General features: G+C 50.7%; 3 protein-coding genes across 5 annotated transcripts in view; 1 reads left to right on the top strand and 2 right to left on the bottom strand.

Annotated features, from left to right (window-relative positions):
- Positions 1-5,794, bottom strand: part of ZNF428 (zinc finger protein 428) — an 8,558-nt gene extending 2,764 nt beyond the window's left edge. Inside the window, exons 1-2 of one of the 3 annotated variants that reach the window (XM_004694169.2) lie at positions 5,513-5,794; positions 2,947-3,142 (exon numbers count right to left, since the gene is read on the bottom strand). In XM_004694169.2, coding sequence (XP_004694226.1) covers positions 2,947-3,022 — 76 coding nt within the window. In that variant the 5' untranslated portion in view covers positions 3,023-3,142; positions 5,513-5,794. Of the gene's footprint in view, positions 1-2,946; positions 3,143-5,153; positions 5,241-5,512 lie in introns of those variants that run through there. The other 2 variants (XM_012733680.1, XM_012733679.1) reach the window with 2 other exon arrangements.
- SRRM5 (serine/arginine repetitive matrix 5) lies at positions 429-2,911 on the top strand. Its single transcript, XM_012733454.1, has 3 exons — positions 429-1,396; positions 1,433-2,291; positions 2,885-2,911. The coding sequence occupies exons 1-3, from the start codon at positions 429-431 to the stop codon at positions 2,909-2,911; spliced, it is 1,854 nt and encodes a 617-aa protein (XP_012588908.1).
- Positions 5,795-7,641: 1,847 nt separating the features above from the next.
- CADM4 (cell adhesion molecule 4) lies at positions 7,642-12,479 on the bottom strand. Its single transcript, XM_004693940.2, has 8 exons — positions 12,232-12,479; positions 11,830-11,982; positions 11,461-11,595; positions 10,928-11,092; positions 10,709-10,799; positions 10,158-10,330; positions 9,172-9,300; positions 7,642-8,674 (listed from the first exon to the last, which is right to left on the bottom strand). The coding sequence occupies exons 1-8, from the start codon at positions 12,410-12,412 to the stop codon at positions 8,565-8,567; spliced, it is 1,137 nt and encodes a 378-aa protein (XP_004693997.1). The 5' UTR covers positions 12,413-12,479; the 3' UTR covers positions 7,642-8,564.
- Positions 12,480-20,681: the final 8,202 nt, after the last annotated feature.

Raw genomic sequence — 20,681 nt, 5'->3', positions numbered from 1 at the left:
TTTGCCTCTGCCCTTGTCCCCCCTGGGGTGGCCTCTGCCATCTCTATTAGCAAGTCCTGCTCCTCTTTCAGGCTGGTGCACACATCATCTCCACCATGAGGTGGTCCCCGACTCCCCAGGTGCTCAGTGTCTCTCTCATCTAGGCTCCCCTGTCGTCTCTAACAAACCCCAAACACCTGGGCAGTGACTCTGGGCAGTGGGCTCCTGGAAGGCAGGAACTGGGCCTGACCCAGCTCCATGTTCCCAGCAATTCTGAGCATTAGTCAACCTCAGCAAACATTTGCTAAATGGCTGCAAAACACAGAGGAAATATCTCTAGCCCCACCCCTCTTTCTGCTCCCACCTGACTTCATACCACCCCCTCCAGGGTATTCAGTGCCCACTATGACTTCACACAGTTGGCCTGTGAAAGGCCAGCATCCTCCATGATGACTTCAAGAGCTTTCACGTCCACTGTGACTCCTGGGGCCACAAGGCCTTTCGCGCCCACCATGCCTTCTCCACCCATGAGATCCTCAAAGCCCAGCACATCTCCGGAGTCCACTGGAGCCTCCCTGCCCGCAGCGTCTCCCAAATCTCATGCCTCCTTGAAGACTACTAAATTGGCCACACCCAAGAGCCCCTCGGTGCCCAGCAAGCCATCAACAGCTCCTAACTCCGTCACAAGCCCAGGCAGTACCAAGTCTACTAAATGGGCAAGGACAAAGACAACCCCTTCCAATCGGTCCAGCAGCAAGTCCCAAGTGCGCAGCCGGGCAAGAACACCCAGCAGGGCCAGCACTGACACCAGAGCCAGCAAAGTCAGTAAGGTCAGTGGGGTAAGACACCAGCAGCGCAGAGGCACACGCAGTCGGGGCAGAACTCCTGGCAGGAGGGGGAGCCGCGGCTCCAAGAGGTCACCCAGCAGAGCCAGCACGCCCAGCAAACTGAGAACTCCTGATGCCAAGCCAGGTGTGCCTAGCAAAGCAAGAACTCCTACTTCCCAAACCAAACAGCGTGGGGGTAAGAGTTACAGTCAGCCTAGAACCAACAACCAAGAAAGGAGTAAGAGCCAGTCTAAAAATGTGAGCAGGGAGAAGAGTTACAGCCCACCAGGAGCCTCAGGCATGAAAAAGAGCTCCAGGCTGGCTGCACCCTCTAGTAGAGCAAAGAGTTACAGCCCCACCAGCATTCCCTTCAAGGAGCAAAGTCACAGTCAGTCTCTGCCATCACCAGGGCTGAAGAGTTACAGCAAGATGAGCACCCTCAACAGGGAACAGAGTCATAGTCCAACTGATGAGTCCATCAAGGTCAAGGATAATAACCAGGGGAGGGTGCCCAGTAGGACCCGAAGTCACAGCCACTCTAGCACACCAAGCAGGACCCGAAGTCACAGTCATTCTAGCACCCACAGCAGGTCTAGAAGCCACAGCAGGTCTAGAATGCCCCAAAGAACAAGAAGTCACAGTTGGAAGAGAGACATGGGGGTGATCAATTGGATGAGAAATTACAGTAGGGCAAGAAGCCGTACCCGTAAGGGAACGCCCAGCCAGATGAAAAGACGCAGCCAGTCTAGAACCAGCAGCAAGGAGGAAAGTTATGACCAACCCAGAATCCCCAGAAGAGAAAGAAGTCACAGTGAGTCTAGAAGCCCCAGTAAAGAGAGAGCTCATAGGCCATTTCAAAGCCCTAGTAAAGAGGGGGCTCACAGGCGACCCCAAAGCCCCAGCAAGGAGGAGGCTCACAGGCGATCCCGAAGCCCCAGTAAGGAGGGGGCTCACAGGCGATACCGAAGCCCCAGTGAGGAGGGGGCTCACAGGAGATCCCCAAGCCCCAGCGAGGAGGGGGTTCACAGGCAATTTCGAAGGCCCAGCGAGGAGGGGGCTCACAGGCAATCCCGAAGCCCCAGCGAGGAGGGGGCTCACAGGAGATCCCCAAGCCCCAGCGAGGAGGGGGCTCACTGGCGATTTCGAAGGCCCAGCGAGGAGGGGGCTCACAGGCGATATCGAAGCCCCAGTGAGGAGGGGGCTCAAAGGAGATCCCCAAGCCCCAGCGAGGAGGGGGCTCACAGGCGATTTCGAAGGCCCAGCGAGGAGGGGGCTCACAGGCGATCCCGAAGCCCCAGTGAGGAGGGGGCTCACAGGAAATCCCCAAGCCCCAGCGAGGAGGGGGCTCACAGGCGGTTTCAAAGGCCCAGCAAGGAGGGGGCTCACAAACAATTCCGAAGCCCCAGCAAGGAGGGAGCTCACAGGAGATTCCAAAGCCCCAGCAAGGAGAGGACTCACAGATCTCGAAGCCAAAGCGAGGAGAGGGCTCATAGAAGGTCTAGGAGCCCCAGCAAGAGGAGGAGTCTCAGACAATCTAGAAGTTCCAGCAATGAAAGGATTCACAGGCAATCCAGAAGCCCCAGCAATGAGTGGGAGCTCAGACAATCTAGAAGTCCCAACAAGGAGAAGACTCAGAGGCGATCTAGAAGCCCCACCAAGGGGAGGAGCCTCAGACAATCTAGAAGTCCGAGCGAGGAGAGGCATCTCAGACCATCTAGAAGTAGGAGCAAAGAGAGCAATAGCAGCCGATCTGGAACCTCCAGCAATGAAAGAGCTCACAGTCAATCTAGAATTCCCACAAAGAGGACATATCACAATCAATCTAAAACTTTCAGCAAGAGAGAGAACAACCTACTTAGAATCCCCAGAAAGGAAAAAGAGCCTAGCCGATCTAGAACCCTCAGAAAAGAGAAAGATTACGGCCAATATAGATCCTCCAGCAAGGAGAGCTATTCCAGTCAAACTACAGTCCCCAGAAGTCTCAGCTGGAAGAGGTCACCCAGCAGAGCACAGAGTCCCAGTCAGAGCATCATCTCTAGCAAGACAAGGAGCTACTCCCCCCAAAAATCTCTCCGCAGAGCCCCCACTCCAAGCCCAGATGGTAATCAAGCCAATGCCACTATCTCTAAGTCTGTCTCACCTGGAGAAAGATCCTCATCATCTTCTTCCAAGCTGGCGTAGCCCCCAGTCTCAGCTGGCTCACGGGTCTCTGTCATGGCCGGGGGAGGGGACAGGAGACAGGAGCAGAGCAACAGCTGGGCAGTGTCCCTCCCCTGCCAGCTGTCCACCACGGTCACAAGTTTCTAACGCAAAATGTCAGCAGGTAGAAAGGGATGCTGGACAGGAGAAAGGAAAGGCCTTTGGTGACTCAATAAATTTTTACATAGCATCTGCCTCCCCAGGCCCAGCTCTGTGCTTAGTGCTCGAGCAGAGATAAATAACTCCTGTTAGCTCTGTCAGCTCTGTCTCAGACTGCCTAAAGGGCCAAAGTGGCTGGCTCTGCCCTACTATAGGCCTTCATTTCCCCCATCTGGGCAAGAAAGCTATCTATGGTTTAATGGGGTGTGGAGGGGTAACACTCTAAATATTTAACAGCAGGAATAGCATGGGCACCAGTCAGAACTCAGCAGAACACTGTCCTCTGCCAGCAATGAACCCTTCAGTTGCTGAACTGTGAGAAAATCTATTGAGAAACAAAGTAGCAGCTAGGGGTAGGGATTACTTAGGGTAACCATGATATACCAGCCAGTCTGGAAGTATTCCAATATTTAAATAACCAAATACCAGCCCTAGTTCTGTATCAGGTTACACCTTGGCAAGGTGCTATCTAGGGTAGAATACTAAACCTGCCACATTCTAGCTGTGTAGCTTCAAACAAGTGACCTAACTTCTCTAGTGTGTTTCTTTCTCTGTACAGAGCAGGGAAATCCAGGGCATAACTCTAGTACACCTCAAAACCATGTTGAGACAGATTATCTCCTTTGCACAAAGTAAACTACGATGCAGAGGACTAACAAGTAACCCGATTTTGTAGGTATGTGAACTAGGATTTAATGCTATGCCATCCTACTTCTCATAGAACAATCTCTCGGCTGAAAAGGTTGTCTTGTTTATATAAATTACTGGTATGTGGCAGGTATTCTACTAACTAGCAATAATTACTTTCACCCCAACTCTGTATAAACTCCAGCCATTCCAGGCTTCTCACCACCCCCTGAGCATGCCAGATATTTCCACATCTGTGGGACTTGGCACAAACTTTTGTTTTTGTCTAAAATGTCTTTTTCCCCCCTCATCTGACTGGAGAAATTCTACTCACCCTCCAAAGCCCACCTCCAACACAAGTGCCTCCATACTTCCTAGCTCAAACACCACCAGCTTCTACCTCTCCCAAGAAGTTTTCTGTGACTTCTTCCCCTCTTCATCTTCCTCAACAAGACATCTTGCATTTTCCCACTTCACTCCCTGACAGCAGAGTCGGGGCTGTTAGTGAAGGGGCTGGCAGCTTTAGCTGCACCTCTTACATGCCAAAACCTGTGCTGAGCACTGGAATAGACAGTGGTGGAGAATACACGGTCCCTTCAAAGCCCAGATGTCAAGTTTAGTATTGGGATGCTGGAAACTAGGAAGATAAAGACTAGGATGGATGCTTGGACCAGGCTAGGGCATTAGGTTGGGCATCATTGGCATGGGAAGCTTTCTGAAGACACCTGGATCTGAACTTTAAGGAAGAGAGCTCTCATAATTGGCAGGTGAGAGTACTTATAATACTTTATTGCCCATATTTAATTTTGGAATTCTACTTTATGCCAGGATACAGTAGACAGATTTAGTAAATAAAAGCATGCCCACTTAAGGAATGTCCCATGCAACACCTAGAATGTATATTTCCAAAAATTTTGTTTATCTGAAATTCTACTTTTGCTGGTCGTTCTGTATTTTAAATGGCACACAACAGGACTTCCTATGAGGTTACCAGAAGACATTGCTCACCAGTTCAGCCTTCTCCCCGTGCATTACACAGGCACACACAGTGTATCCCACATGTTAGATGTAGAATTCCTTAGTGCACAAGTAGCATTCCTACAATGGCAGTGGGGGCCAAACTGGCACCCATGATCTCAGAGGAACATAAGTGAAGCTCCCTCACTACCCTAAGACAAACATAGTATCGAAGACACTACCATGTCCAGAGTCGACAGCAACCAAAACCCAAGATGTCCTGTTCGGACACAATAGGTACCCATACCCACAAAGCTGGGGGCCAGGAGGTCAGCTCAAAACCTTAGAGGGGTCAATAAGGACCAAGCCCTGGGGGCATTCTTCCCAACGAAGCCTCAAACCTACAATGACCACCTTCCAAGGTGCTGTGTCGAAGCACTCCAAACTTTAAGGATGCTCGGTGCAACGTGTTACCAATGGATCAGCTGCCCGCAAGAACCCAGGACAATCCTTCCCAGAATGCACTAGGCCTATAACGACTAGTCGTTTCCCACAATGCTTTAGGACGGGGCATCCCGTTTCCCAGGATGCTCCAGGGCAGCATGGAGCCGCGTGGGGGGAGAAAGGGGATCCTGGGTCTCGCCTTCAGGCCACCACGGCCCGACACCCTGCCGGCTTTGCGGGAGCCATCACTCCCATCATGCAATGGTGTAGTAGCGCCCGTTTCCCGGCATGCCCCGCGCACTCTGGCCCCGGACACTCACCGGTGCTGGTAGCCCCCGCTCCGGCTCGGCGGCGGCGGCTGCACGCCTGGGCTCTGCGCCTGCGCTGCAAAAGGGGTAGGAGGGAGTGCGAGGGGCGTAAAGAGCCTAGGGCGCTTGCGCGGCGTTATGGACCATTCCTGTCGCAGTGAGAAGAGGGGCTCTCCGAGTCAGGCCTTAGACGAAGCCCGCGCTAGGGGCTCCGGGCTTTGCCCCTTGCCGTCCGGGTTTACTTGGTACAGCCCACAGCCTGACGGAACTAGAAACTGAGGGCTTGCGCGTGCGTGAGCGGAGCACGAACGCGCCTTTATAGAAAACGGGATGCCTTAGGGGTGGAGGGGGGATGCCAGCTCGGCCCGGATCCTGGACCAGTTGCCTGCTTATTTGCATAATCTTGGTGCGGGACAATGGGAGGCCTCGGGCGCTGAAAAGGATGATTTGCATATTCCCCGGAGAGACCTTACATCTGAGCGCAGTGATTAGCATATGCGGGGCGGGGGGCTCGCGCTCCTGAGGAGAGCGCTTGCGCATTCGGACTGCGGACTGGCGCGAATATGGCCTTGTTTTTAGTCTTACATCAGAGAAGAGGCACCAAGACCAGGACCCTTACCCCGCCCTCCTCCGGACGAGGATAAATACTTATTGCCAATGTGTCAGGCTCTGTGCGAACGGAAGTTACGGTTTTCGCAGAAAACAAGACATACCAGCCCCTGTCCCCACTCCAAAGAGAGCCAAACTTAAACAGAACCATAACCCAGAGTAGTTAGACCTGGGATGAATAGAACATAAGAAGTTCTGGGGGCGAGTGGGAGCGCCTGCCTCCCTGGAAAGTCTTCCAAAAGATGGTTATCTTTAGGCCAAGGATGGATAGAAGTCAACTAAGGAGGTTTTTTGGCAGAGGGAACAGCAAAGGCAAAAGCCTAGGGGTAATAATAACAACAAAAGATTAGATTTGATTGAGGAAGTGAAAGCAGTTTGTTAAGCCTGGAATAATTGAAGAGGCTTTTATAGGTGACCTTAAGAGCCCAGACTTCATGCTGAGAGAATGGGAAGTGGTAGAAACATTCTTGGACTTCTGGAAAGTGACTGTCAACTCCAACTCTTTATTGTGGCTTCTGGGGCTGTACACTGGTCTGACCCTGCTGACTAGGACCTCACCCACCTCTCTCCAGTTTGTTTATCCCCTCGTCAAGGGCCATCTGCCCTCAAACTCCCCAATCTCTACATGCTACTTGCCATGCTATTCCCCTTACCTAAAAAATGCTCTTTCTTCTCATCTTTGAAGAGTTGCTCATGTGCACATCTGGGCACAGATGTACATCTGAGACACTTAACCTTTATTAAATAGAACCGCCAGATTTACTTTAGGAAAGTGAGTAGGATGCAGATAAATCAGGAATGGCTTTGAGGTGATGGCTGTCAAAGCTGGTGAGAAGGATGCATGGAATTTAATGGCCCTGTTCTATTAATGTTAAGTTTAAAGTTTTCCATAATAAGTTAAAATAGTATCCCACATCCCTTTACTCTGCACTTTATCTTAATGTTGGCATCTTTTAAAAAAAGCTCCTTTGGTTATAGTATATTTTCCTCATTGAAAGCTTCCTGAGGGTAAGAACGGATCCAGTCACACCCTCTCATTTTGAGTCCTCAGTGTGTAGAATAATATTTTAATGTTCAAAAGAATGTTTAGCTGTCTGGAATACCAAACTTTTACCTGTTTTATTTACCAGGGCATCTGCAGACCTTTGAGCAACACCTGGCACAAAAAAACAGGTCAATATGTTTTAGAGTTGAAAATTAGAATCACTCATGTAAAATTTAGATGAATGAATGGGGGTTGTGTGAAATATGAAGAGTTGAACTTTTCCCTGGAAATTGACATCCCAGGGTTTCAGTAAGGGAAGGGAAGGCCCAGGTCACTGCCTGGGAAAGCAATAGTTCAGTGACTGCTTAAGAGATGAGAGTATTTGTCGGTGAATGGAGATGCCCTTGGAGAGATAAGGGCCCTCTCCTGACCTCCACTGTCCACCAGCAACCATCTCACTCCACTCTCTCCCCCTCCCTTAGTTCAGTTCCCCTCCCAACATGCTAGAGCTCTGAGCAGAGTGACACACACACAGCCATCCCAAACACTTGTTCTCTCCTCAGTTTAATGGTGGTTAGTGGGATTGCCAAACCCCCTCCCTGTTTCCCACCCCGCCCCGTACAAAATGTGTTTTTTTAAAACAAGAAAAAGGGGGCAAAAGCCAGGAATGGGGTGAGGGGGGGCACAATCTGATATTTTCATACAGATTTTTGATTTTTTAATATATTATATATAAAACCATAGAGACCAATGCACCCCCTCCCCCTTTCTCCCTTCCCCATCCCTTGGGGGCCTGGAGGAGAGATGGGGAAGGCCCCCTAAGGACTGGGTGGACAGAGAGACAAATATGGATGGGAAGAAATATAGGGGAAGGAGGTGAAGAAAAAGGGAATCTGAAACCTAGGTAAGGGGAACTAGAGAAAAGGGTTCAGGCTGTCTCCCTCACCACCCCCATCAAAGTTATGACACGAAGACACAGAATCCCAGTTTCCACACCCTCCCCCCACCCTCTCCCCCACCGTGCAAACATGGCTTTGCAAAGAGGTGCCCAGAGCTCTGTGGAACTCCTACAATGGCTGGCATGGGGTCTGGGACCCCCAAAGAAATCTGTATTGCCCTTCCCTGCCCACCCTGCCCTTCCCAGAATCTGACCCCCTCCCCACAAGACCTGGTTCTGCTGCTAGGGGCTCTGGCCTTCCCCCAGTTATCTTCCCCAAACCCAATCCCTAGTGCCCTCCCTGGACTTGGGGGTGTGGACATTTGGCCCCTGCCCCCTGGAGGACCCAGACCTCTGGGTCCTTGCTTCTGGCTCTTGCAGAGACCCAGGCATCGGATACCCCCATCCCTGCCCAACGTCTGAGGTGTTAGTGGTGGGGGGAGATGCCCACCATCCCAGACTCTGGTAAATGTCTTTGCAGCTGGCAGTGGGGTGGACCCCTGCCCAGGCCCAGACCTGGGGTGAATGTGGGGTCAGATGAAGAATTCTTCTTTTCTCTTGTGTCCATCACTGCCATTGAGGAAGGCTTCTCTTGCTTCTCCTTGCTCATCCAAGCCACTGGCCTCGTGGGTCAGATAAGAGCCTGAAGGGTAACAGACCCCCAGGGATGAGGAAGAGGCAACATATATGTGAACCCAGGCATTGGACAGAAATATAAAGAGGAAGGTAGGCAAGAAAAGATGGAGGAAGAAACAAAACAGAGGGAGAGGGAATCAAGTCCAGGGAATGCCAAAACAGGGACAGAGAAATAGATAAAAGCATATTAGCAAGACTCCATCAAAATTTACTGGAAAGATCAACCCTTATTCATTCTCTTAATGGTATCTCCCTGCTCCCAACGAATCCAGCATTAGGAAGATAAATTGTTTATTCAAACCCATAAACTTAATTCAGCTTCCACTGTCACCCTTTTTGAGCCCAGGGCTGAAAGACCCACCCCTCTTGGAATCCTGACCTAACCATACCAAAGTCTTTAATTCTTGACTCTGAGCTTCCCCCTCCCCACTGATGCCAGCTTTATTCCCTCCCTCTTTGGAACTCCGACTAAAGGCCCCGCCCCTTCCGAAAGCTACAACTCACCCTTCTGCCGTACTGAGCACCAGACCATGCCCACCAGCACACATATGATCAGAAACACCAGTAGCGCCAGGATCCCGCCCACAATTGCGTAGGGCACGGACGTCTGAGCCTCTACCACTGCACCAGGGTCTGCCAGAGGGACAGGGCAAAGGACCAGCATATCAAGGACACTCCCAGCCCAGCCCCACCCCCATCATAGCCAATCTCCTAAATCTGTCTCCACACCACATTGCACCCCTCAAAAAGCACAGCCACCCGGTAGCCCCTTTTCATGGTTCCATTCTTTTCAGATAATCCGTTTACTCAAGAAGTACAAAATGACCCCGGAGCCATTTTGCTATTACCTGCCCTGTCTCTCTCAAGCCTCCTGCTTCCCCAGGTTAACCTCATTTTGCCCTCACCATAGACCACCAGCACACAAAGCGCTAGCAGCCATGCCAATCTGACGCCTCCCAGTGTAGGTGTCACTTTCCTCTGATACCCAACCCCGCTTTCCCCAACTGCCTCCGCCCACCTCTCTCTCCTTTCTACTCATTTCTCTCTGGGGAACCTCAGGTCCAACCTCTCCCATCTCTTCTCAAATGCTCCAACTATTAAAAATGCTGGGCATATTCAAAATTCCTACCCCATGTCATAAACATAACTTTGTGCTAAGGGTCAACCCGTTTTATGTACTTTGGTCATACAATCTTCACAACAGCCCAGAAGTAGGTGCTATTGTTTATTTCCATTTTACCATGAGGAAACTAAGTGTTATACAGTTACCCGCAAAAGGACTCTGCAGAGACGAATCTGAACCCAGATACTATAAGAATTTGGCCAGTTTTTCCGGAATAATTTTTTGCTTAGACCCCGCCCCACAGCTCCACTACCATAGGATCATCCAATCCAGTCGGCCCATTCCCGAGGCCCCGCCCACGAAGGTCAGGGGGCCGCCCTCGCCCCGGACCCCGCCCCTTAGTCCACAGCAATCTGCCCTCACCCACCGTAGACCACTAGCACATAGAGCGCCCTCGCGTGGCCATGCTTGTTTGAAGCCTCGCAAGTGTAGGTGCCGTTATCCGCAGATACCAGCCCAGGCAGCGTAAGAGTCTCCCCCACAGCCTCGGCCCTCTCAGGCAAAGACTCATTCCCACGGTTCCAGCGGATCTGGTTTGGCCTGGGCGGAGGCAAAATACAGTCAGAGTTAGAGACTCAGGTGCCACCACCCAATTCTGCATCTAGACATGCAGTTCTCCAAACAAAAGTCCCTCTACTATTCTTTTATCTCCTATTGTAGAAAACCAACAGTCCCAAGCTCAGTTTTCACTCATGACCATGGTCTTAGGAATCCTTGCCTTCCTGGTCCTTTCCACCTCAAAATTCAGAAGTGGGGACTCCTGAAGCCTCCTTCCTAAAGATCTAGATGTCCAAGTGCCAACCTCCTCCCTCAAGACTCAGAAGTCCGGGATCCAACTCCCTCTGTCCACCCACTCCCCTTTCAGATCCCCAATCTGCTCCTCTTCAGTATCCAGGAGTCTCAGGCCTCAGAGCTCACCTGGGGTTCCCTGTTACAGCACAGGTGAGCACCAGCGTATCACCTTCCCTTACCACAGCTTGGGAAGCATGGATCCGGGCTGTGGGTGAGTCTGTGGGCACAAGTAAGAAGGGAGAATGATTGTCCATGTCATCCCACGAGGCTAGGGGCCCTCCCAGGGGCAGGCAGCTCGAGTTGGGATACCCCCCTCACCGGGGTCCCGGCCCACTGGGCACTTACACTGTACGTCCAGCACGTACTGCGTCTGCTTGCTGTGTCCGGAGGGCAGCGCCTGATTCTGTGCCTCACAGATGACAATACCGCCGTCGTCCTTGCGGTCCACGCGAAACCTCACCGTGCTCGCCACGCTCCAGACCTTGCCATTTTCCTGGCCGCTGCTCATTCCTGATACACCAGGCCACCCCAAAGTTAAACCCGAATCCAGGCTCGAATCCAGGCTCCGCACATGGAGGGAATTAAACCCCCAACCAATCCCAGAGCAAATTATTTGCTAAGCCCCTCACCTGAGCTGCAGGCCTCGCCTATTGTCCTCTAAACAACACACCTCTTCAACCCAGCCCACTTCACCTGCCTCCTCCATAGCTCCTCCCCTTTTCACCGCCAAGCCCAAGCCCACTTATCTTCCAATTCTTTCTGGTAGCTGCATTTTGAAAGGCATATGTGTGTCAGACCAGTACTTTTTTAACCACGCCCAAAGTCCCGCCTGTTTTCAAGCCCCGCCCCTGCTGAACTGTCCCCACAAGCCATAGCACCTTTTAGTTCCTTGCGGTCCCGGTACCATCGCAGGACAGCCGCTGGGCGAGACCTCGGAACCAGACAGCTAAGCTCCACTTCACCGCCCTCCACCGCCTGCTCCCGAACCTCCACCACTGGATTCTCTGGGGCCACTGCAGCGAGGAGGACATAAGGAGGGTCATCAAGGGTAGGACGGAGGTGAGTTCAAAGTAATCACACTGTGGGATTCTAGGGACCAAAGGGAACAAGAGTCCCAGGTGGCAGGGGTCAGCCAGAGGTGAGGAAAGCCAGCCTTATTTACTGGGTTAAATGTCTAGAAAAAGGAATAAGCAGATGAGAAAGGAGGGTCTGGGTACAAGTGGGGAGTCACTGCTGTTATCACTTACCCAGTACAGTGAGTGTGGCAATCTGGTGGTGGGTATCCTCTGTGTACAGCTGACAGAAATAGCCCCCCTCATCCTCCAACCGGGCATCTGAAAGCCGGATCCGCACCCGGCGGGGGGAGAACTCCTCAAGTTGGAAACGCTCATCCTTCAGGGCTAGAGAGTGAACCAGTGGTGAACTTGGGGACCTTGGCCTCAGAAGCCCTACCCTTTCTCCAGACTCACCTGCAAGTCTAAGGTGCCTACCTCTTTACTCTCTTGGTGACCCAGAAAGATTGCCTTCCTCCTCACAATCCAGGCCCCTAGCTCCTTCCTCCCTCAGACCCAGGAATCTGGAATTCTCAGCTCTGTTTTCTTTCAGAACTCTGCAGTCAAGCCCAAGTCCTCTCCTCCTTCAAGACTCACCTCGGGTGCCATTGAAGAACAGTGTCTGCCGGGCTGGGTTCTGAAGGACAACTATGGAACCATCATACTGGTGCAGTCGGCAGGTTATCTCGGCCACCCCACCTTCGGCCACTGTCACATTCTCTGTCTGCACTTCCTGTCCTGCCCCTGGACCAGCACAGAGAGAACATAGAAGACTCATGGAGAGCTGCAATTCTTTTTTTCCTCCCTCTTTCACCAAACCTCCAACCTGTCTCCTTCCTCTCCCATGCAATTCATTATACCCAACATTTGCAGGCTGGATTTTGCAGCTGGAGAAAACCCACTTGGGGTTCGAGCGGAGTCAAGATCCAAGGATATATACTCTAATGGGGCCACACAGGGGCACACTGAGAGCCCAAGGAAGGAGGAAGAGAAAACTTCTGGTTAGAGAAGGTTCTGGAAGAAAGATCCTCTACCTTTAGGTCTCAAAGTGTGAGTAGCTGTTCAACTTGTGTTCAACACATCCCATCTTCCACACCTGGGTACATGTTATTGTTTGCCTGAAAATATAGCCTGTTCTGGTACTTGTCCTTGTAAGCTTTGTTGCTCTCCCCATTAAGGATGCACACCAGCATCCTGAATATAAGTAAGCCTGTGACTTGCTTTGACCAGCAGAATTTGCTAGAAGTGATATATTGTGTGAGTTCTAGAGGCCTGCTTTTGTTGTGCACTGAAATAGGTGAAGATGCCCAGGGTAGCTTCCTTGAGGATGTGACCACATGGAGAGAAAGCTACCCAACAGCCAGCACTAACAATCAGCCATGAGAGTGAGGCCTTCCTGGATCATCCAGCCCCAGTGGCCAACTGAACCAAGTGCCCAACGGAAACTGCTGACCCCAGAGTTGTGAGCAAATAAAATAGCTGTTGTTTTTTTAAGCCACTAAGTTTTGGAGGCTCTGTTACACGACCAAAGCTAGCTGGTACCACACACAATTAGACTACAATTCCTAGCATCCCTTGTCCTTAGGTGGGGCCATGTGACTGACTGCTGGCCAAGGGGATATAGGTGGAAGAAATACATCACCTAGCTTGGTTTATTTCGCAATCCTTCCTGCTGGCTGAATGAAGAGGCCTTCACAGAGCCCAGAGTATTGTCTGACTGTCCCTTGTGACCTGCCTACTCAGGACTATAACATGAGCCATTGAGATTTCAGTGCTGTTTGTTACCTACTATCAGTTAACCTACTACATGATTGATCTGTTAGAGCAACAAGGTAGATTAGATCTATAGTCTCCAGTGAAGGTCAAAGCTGAGACCCATCAGCATCAGCAGCATCACTGTCACTATCATCTTCTAAACAATAACCACAATGGCTACTGTTTATTAGGCACTTTCTAAGGGCCTTGGCAATATACTTTCCATTTAGTCATCACAGTGCCTGAATAAGGTAAGCACTATTTTCAATCCCTCTTTTTTCCCCCAATTCCTATTTTAGAGATGAAAACATTAGACCAAAGAGAGAAAATGACTTGCCTAAGGCCACAGCCTGAGAGTGGCAGAGCCAGCATCTGATGCCATATTCTGCGTCCACATCTACTCTAGGCTGCCTAGGTAAAAAGTGTGCAGCTTTGGTGAAGCATTGTGGGATGTCCTGACCAGGGATTTCAGGTGCCAGTCTAATCCTCCAAGTCAGTGGAGCTTCTAAAGCAGGAACGTGCCATGAGCAGATCTGGTGATTTACCTTAAAATTATTTTAACTGGGATAGCTACCTGTTCATGTATCTTATATTCTGGCTCAGTCTCATTCAGTCAAGTATTTCCTGAACAGTGGATAGGTTTTCAGGAAATGTATGCCCAGAGATGAGTCAGATGAGATCCCTGCCCTGGGAGGCCTTCAATATTTATGGGGCAGTAGACAGAACTCACTATAATATCCCATCAAAAGTGTTCCCTGTGAAAACATAGGTAATCAGATTTGGGAGCTGAAGGATGGAAATGATTAATTTTGGAGGAATTCTGGAGGTATGGAGGAAGAGACAGTTGGCTTTCTGTGCCCATTGCCATGCTTCCTTTTTCCTATAACAAAACTGTATTTTATAGTTGCCCTATATCCTGCAGAAACATTTCTCAGACTCCCTTGAAGGTAAGTGGGTCTGTATGACAAAGTTGTGTCTAACTGGATATAAAGAAAAATGTTGTGGTAATTTGGGGAGGACTTCCCAAAGAAAGGAGAAAAGCCCTTTTCCACTGGGTCATCTTTGGCTGCCTGGAACTATGATGTGATGCCTGAGTTCTGGCAGCCATCTTGGACCATGAGGATCAGGGCAGTGGGGCCAAGAACTGTATGGTGCATGGAGCTGCCGTAGAAGTTCTGGATGCCTACTTGTAGACTTCCTTTAGGTTTTTATATAATGGTTTGAGTACTTAAACCACAATTAGGAGTTTATCTAGCATCTCTTGGAATATCAAGCTTAATATATCTAATCCTTGCCTCTCTCATGTTTTCTCAGTGCCAATCATCCAACCAGTTGCTTAAGCCAAAAACCTAAAAATAATCCAAGTTTTCACTTTCCCCTCACCTCTAACATCCATTGCATCAAGAACATCTATCTATTCTGTCTCCAAAACAAATGATCAAATCTCTACATCCTTATCTACCTCTTCCATCATCACCCTGATCCAACAACAATATTCCTTACCCGGTTCCTTTAAGAATCTTCTCATGGGTCTCCCCGTTTCCATGTTTGCCTCTCCTTGCCCCCACTGGAGCCATTCTTCACATAGTAGTCATAGGGATTTTTCAAAAAGATCAAATCAAATTGAGTCATCTCTCTAACTTAGGGCCTCTAAAAACTGTCCATTGTACTCAGACTAAAATCTAGACTTGTTCCCTGGATCTTCAAGGTGCTACATGGCCTGGTTCCTCTCTGAATACTGCTCTGGTCACTTCCTGCTACTGACTTCACTGCAGGCTCACCAGCTTTGATGTCCCTCAAACACACCGAACCTCATTTCTACCACAGGGTCTTTTTACTTGCTCTTCCCTCTGCTTTGATCATCCCAGGACCACCTCCATTCTCATGGATTTCTGCTCTTATCAACACTTACTTATCAACTTACTCCCTAGCCCTTCACCCCCAAAACACGTTCTACTTCCTCACCATGTGTCTTATTTCTTCAATGGAAATGTCACTAATTTGCTTACTTGTTTATTATCTGTCTTCCATTACTAGAACATACTTTCCACAAAGGCAGGGACATCATCCATTAGGTTTACTGTGGCGTTCCTAGTTCCTAGAAGAGTGCCTGGTGCTTAATAAATATCTGGGAACCTTAGTGAATCAAGTACACACCAGGCAGTAGGTCATTCAGCCTCACCATTACTTTCTGATATCATTATCTTAACACCTAGGTTGATCCCAGCTGGACCACTGGCCATTTGTGTGACCTTGGGCAAGTGACCTAATCTTTCTGAGCCCTGAATACCCAATCTGCAAAATGGGGATGATGCTAGTGTTGCCCAGTAGCCAAAACTGGGCAAGGCTGTAATAACATCAAAGCTATTATTACAACCACCAAAAACATGCCTATGCCCATGAAACTGACCTGCCTGCACATTCTGGCACATTTTAAAAACACCTTGAAGCCTATTCATGGATCCTGAATGTCAGGGCTGGTTCAATGCTAACCCCCATTTTACAGATGTGGACAATGAGGCTCTGGGGTTCCAAACAAGTCAGTGGCAGAAAGAAGCTCAACATCTCCTGGAATTCATCAGGACCTCTAGATCTGATCCCCACAATTTATACCCTGCTCTCAGCTTGAGGGTGCACATGGGGTGAGGGTGGGGGGCTTTTGTCTTATTCCCTCCCCCTCCCGAGGAGTCAGTAACCAACAGCGTCTGTGCCTGGAATATTAATGTCCCAGGAGCTTTTGTTTCAGGGTTGGGGGGTGGTGAGGCGGGACTTTCTGGTCAGAGAGGGGCTGAGCTTTGGGGACCGGGACACTGGCCCTTTAAACTGTGTTGACAGCCTATAGTGGTCATGGGAATATTGCCTGGAAAAAGGGATAAGGGAGAGTTTGGGAAAGAGCAGCTAGGCAAGTGATATGTGGAAACCCAGAATCCAGCACCCTCCTCCCTTCCACTAAGAATGCAATCCCCAGTTGCCCCCTCTCCCAGGATCTAGATGCCCAGGCCCCTTGGACCCTCCTCCATCAGAACCCAGGAATCTGGATTGTCAGTATCCTCTTCCCTCACTCCAGAAAGCCAAGCTCCTACCCTCTTCCCCTTCAGACCCAGGAGTCTGGGCCCCAAGCCCCCTCCTACCTCAGGACCCAGAAGCCAGGGGTCCAGAGTCCACAGCTGGTGGGTGTTTCCACGGAGTCTAAGAGAGGTGGGGGGAGCACTTCCTGGGTCCTGAGTCAGCGTATACCCAAGGGAGTCTCAAGGTCACAGTTCTGGGAAGGTCATAGCCACCCCCTTAGTATCTACTCCCCAGGAGGCTCATGGCATCAAGCCTCCTTCCCCCACTTCCTCCCCTAGGGAGGTGGTACATCCCTACATCCTCATCGAACCCCCTCTCAACCCCCCATCAATGGCGGAGTCCGAACATCCTCACACAAAGCATCAATTCTTCCCCAGCTCAAGCTTGTGAAGGAGCCTGTATTCGCAGGACCTAGGCATTAAGGTCCCTGCCCCTCCTCCCCCAGAAACCTAGAGACCCCCAGCCCCTTCCCCTCTCCAGACTCAGTAGCCTGTGCTTCCTAACCCCCTTCCCTTCTTCCCTCAAGAATTAGGCTCATGGACTCTCAGTTCCCTCTTCCCTCAGACCCAAGAGTTCAGACCCAGAGCCCCCTCTTTCAGACCCACAAGTCTAGTACTCCAGTTCCCTACTCCCTCTGACACACATGTCCAGGCCTCCAGTCCCTCCTCCCTCAGACCTGTAATTCCAGGCCCCAGCCACTCTTCCCTCAGACCACAGTCCACACCCCTAACCCCTCTTCCTCAGGCCCAGAAATTTGGAACCCCAGCCCTTCCTCTCTCAGACCCAGGAGTCCAGGCCTCCAAACAACGCCCCCAAAAAAACACACACACCAAGCCCCTTCTCCCTCAGACTAGGAATCCAAGCCCTCAGGTCCCTCCTCTCCTAGAAACTCTTGACTCTGGGTTCACAGTCCTCAACTCCCAGAACCACAGTAGGCCTTCCCCTAGCCCTCTGGCCCCCTCCTCTCTGGGACCCAGGCGTCAGGTGGGGGTGTAAGGGTGAGTCAGCAGCCTCTTACACAAAGTCCCCCCTGTGGGCAGACGTTCCTGGGATATTCAGAACTCCCTGGATTCTGGGCCACAGGCCCAGCCAGAGGGTGGGGGAGTCCACGGAGGTTCCCCTGTGACATGGGGTCAGGAGAGGAATTCCTGTGCTGAGAAGGGTGCAAGCTTGCACTGAGCTCCCACTGTCCTCTCCTCCACCCCCAGTGCCCTCTATTTACCCCTTCCCAGAAAGGCCCAGGCTCTGCGGCTGCCCTCTGGTCCCACTGGTTGTGTGCGGAGGAGCCTTAGTGCCTGGTTCCTGAGGATCTATGGACCCAGGGTCTGCCTGGGTGGGAACCAGTGGGTGCCTGGGTCCTGATGCCACAGGCCATTGGGCACTGGTGAGTCTGACTGCCTCCAAGCAACCCCCCCCCCAACTCCCCACCCTAAGAAAGAAAGCTGCCTTTGTGTTCTCCAAGATGGGGACAGGCCAGGCTCGCACGACATTAACCCACCCTAGGCCCCAGCCCTGCTGTATGTTAGATCCTGGGATCTTTATTGCAAAACTTGAGTCCTATTTCTAGGGTCTTAAGGACTCAGACCTCTAGCTCATGGCTGCATAGGGGTCCATGATAGAAACCTCCCAAGATCTGTACTCTGGGATGACTCCTGATGGGGAGGTGCCCCTATTGTCCGATTAGGCTGTCAGAACTTTAGCACTTTAAGGGAAAGTGAGTCATTTGGGAGGAAACCATTCTTTAGATCAACAACCTCTCCTTCCACAAAGCCACCCCAACTCTTAACAGTTTCTCTATCTTTTCTTCGTATCTGTTCCCTTGGCTCCTTTGTCTCCTCCAATTCCTGGCCCTGAGTCCTTTTCTGCTGGGCGCATCTCTGGGCAGGGAGCCGGATCTTTCTCACCTCCTCCCGCCTGCCTGCTCTGGACACTTCCTCCTTTTGGCATAAATCTTATTATTCTCTTCTGATTTTCTTGGCGAGTGTACGGGTTAACCAGGAAAGACAGAGTAAGTTTCTGACCTGATCTCTCCTGCTGATTGGACAAGGTGAGTAAGAAAGAGGGGTGACTAAGAGGAAAATGTGGGGACTATTGATACTCCCTAAAATCTAGTGGCTAAGGCCAACAGAAAAGGAGACAGGGCCTTCTGAGAACATATATTCCAGTTTCCTAGGCTTTACTGGAGGGGAAAATGAGCCCCAGAGAGGGACAGGAGTAGACATAAAATTACACCCTTGCCTTCAACCAGGTGCATCCATGACAGTAGCTCTCTCCCCACCTTTAAAGCCCCAACCCATCAAATTTTGAGAAAATTTACAGAAGGGATTGGGGGGCCAGTTTAAAAGCAGTGACTTGGAAACTATACAAGAGGCAAGCCTATAAAGCTACTTTCCAAAGTGCTAGAGAAAAGATGCTGGAACCTGTTTGGTGGTCCTCTTAGGCTGTCTTCTGGTTTGGAGAACCGAGAGGCTCATGATTACAAGCTGTCAAGGTGCTAGTTGCCAAAGATGTCAAGATTCTGAATTTCTAAGAGGTCAAGATTTCAGAATTTTAAAGTTGTCCAAGAACTGGAATGCTAATGCCATTAAAGTTCTAGAATTGCAAATGTGTCTTTATTCTAAATACTGAGATTCTGGTATTCTAAAGATGTCAACATTCTAAAGTACTGTCAGGGTCTTTGAAAGGTTCACTGGATCCACGGGGTTTAGCATTTCAGAAGCCTGGTTTGGGGTAGGGGTGAGGGGCTTAGAAAATAAAGACAAAAGAAAATTGGATGAAAAATGTAGCTAAGGTACCAAAACGCTGATCTGGGAAATGATGCCAAGTCTTCATCTAAGAAAGAAGGCAAGGCAAGTTCTGAAGCAATGGCAGAAGGCTACAGAAGGAAGAAAGGTCAGAGAGTGGCAAGGTCAGTATTGCCCCTTGCCTGGTCCACAGCGGAGAGGAGGGAGGCTCTGTATCAAACCCTGGGTGGGAAAGGGATAACTACACCCAATATGCCAGAAATCCTCTTAGGGGTCTGAACTGGAGTTCTCTTTCAGGTCACTGAGTTCACCATCTTCACTTTACAGAAAACAGACCCAGAGCGAGGGTCAGCCACTGCTAGGTCAAGTAGCAAGAGTCAAGTTTTAATCCCAGCTCCCAGCCCTGTGTCATCAGGTTACACTCCTCTCCCAAATCTCTTTGAAACCTCTGCTTCTGCTCTGCCACCTCCCCATCATTGTTCCTCTCAAGAGTGACTTTGCCCACCAGGGTGGGGTGACCTGTGGTAGGTCCAAGGTTCACACGGTGTGAGTGAGAGGGTGACATTTCCTGACCTTGTCCCCAGTCTCAGGGTCACCCTTTCTTCGAGGTCTCCAGCTTTTCACAGCATATGGTAAGGGTCTGTGTATGACTCCCAGGATGTGCGAGAAGGGGACTTCTTTGAAAGTCAGGACCTGGGTGTGTGAATGGATGGGAAAGGGCAGCCTTTGGGAGGCAACTGCAGAATCCACATGTGCCCACATGCTGAGGTTCCCACATACTCCCACCTACCTACACATGCACACACACACACACACACACACACTTCTCTCCAAGGCCCTTTAGGATGCCCTCCCCGACTCCATTCCTCTCCTTAGGGGCACAGATGGATAGGGAGAGGGAGAAATGAAGGATAGCATGGGGGGATCCTGGGATGAAGGTTGTAAGGCTAGAGAGGGGATACAGACAGACAGGGACACGGAGACTGTGGGACAGAAAGAAGGGGGATAGAAGGACAGAGGTGATGGGGGAGGGGAGTGAGAGAAACAGGCATGAAAGAAAGATAGGGGACAGAGACCATGGTATGGGACATACATGGGGCAGAGAAAGAGGGTGACAGTGAGACTAGGAGAGGCGGAAGGGGGCAAAGAGGAAGGGCAAAAATGCAAGGGGACAAAAAAGGGGTACAGAGGATGATGGGGGTACAGAGTGACCCAATAAAAAAGGACAGTGACCAAGGGACAGAGGTGGGGGACAAAGACAGGACAGAGAGGTGGGAGACAAGGAGGTAAAGGGGGACAGAGGGAGAGGACTTCAATACTGAGGGGCAGAGGACAACATAGAGGGACAAGGAGAGAGGCTGAGGGATTCAGAGACAGTCGGGCCCAGGGACGCAGAGACGGGATAGAAGGACAGCGGGACGGACGGGAGAAGGCGGGCTGGGGATTGGGGTTGAGGGGGGATGTTCTCCGGCCCTTTGT

This window comes from Condylura cristata, unplaced genomic scaffold (genome assembly GCF_000260355.1).
Source record: "Condylura cristata isolate star-nosed mole 26May11 unplaced genomic scaffold, ConCri1.0 scaffold00041, whole genome shotgun sequence".
NCBI classification, from domain to species: domain Eukaryota; kingdom Metazoa; phylum Chordata; class Mammalia; order Eulipotyphla; family Talpidae; genus Condylura; species Condylura cristata.
The sequence above is the reverse complement of the archived record's forward strand: the minus strand, read 5'-3'. Positions and strand labels throughout refer to the sequence as shown.

Coding starts and splice junctions, on each gene's coding strand:
- SRRM5 (XM_012733454.1), top strand. CDS start 429: ATGACTTCAAGAGCTTTCACGTCCACTGTGACTCCTGGGGCCACAAGG. Junction 1,397..1,432: donor CATTCTAGCACCCACAGCAG/GTCTAGAAGCCA, acceptor AATGCCCCAAAG/AACAAGAAGTCACAGTTGGA. Junction 2,292..2,884: donor GAAGCCAAAGCGAGGAGAGG/GCTCATAGAAGG, acceptor ATCTCTCCGCAG/AGCCCCCACTCCAAGCCCAG.
- CADM4 (XM_004693940.2), bottom strand. CDS start 12,412: ATGAGTCTTCTATGTTCTCTCTGTGCTGGTCCAGGGGCAGGACAGGAA. Junction 11,983..12,231: donor GTTCTTCAATGGCACCCGAG/GTGAGTCTTGAA, acceptor TTCACTCTCTAG/CCCTGAAGGATGAGCGTTTC. Junction 11,093..11,460: donor GGACCGCAAGGAACTAAAAG/GTGCTATGGCTT, acceptor CTGGTGTATCAG/GAATGAGCAGCGGCCAGGAA.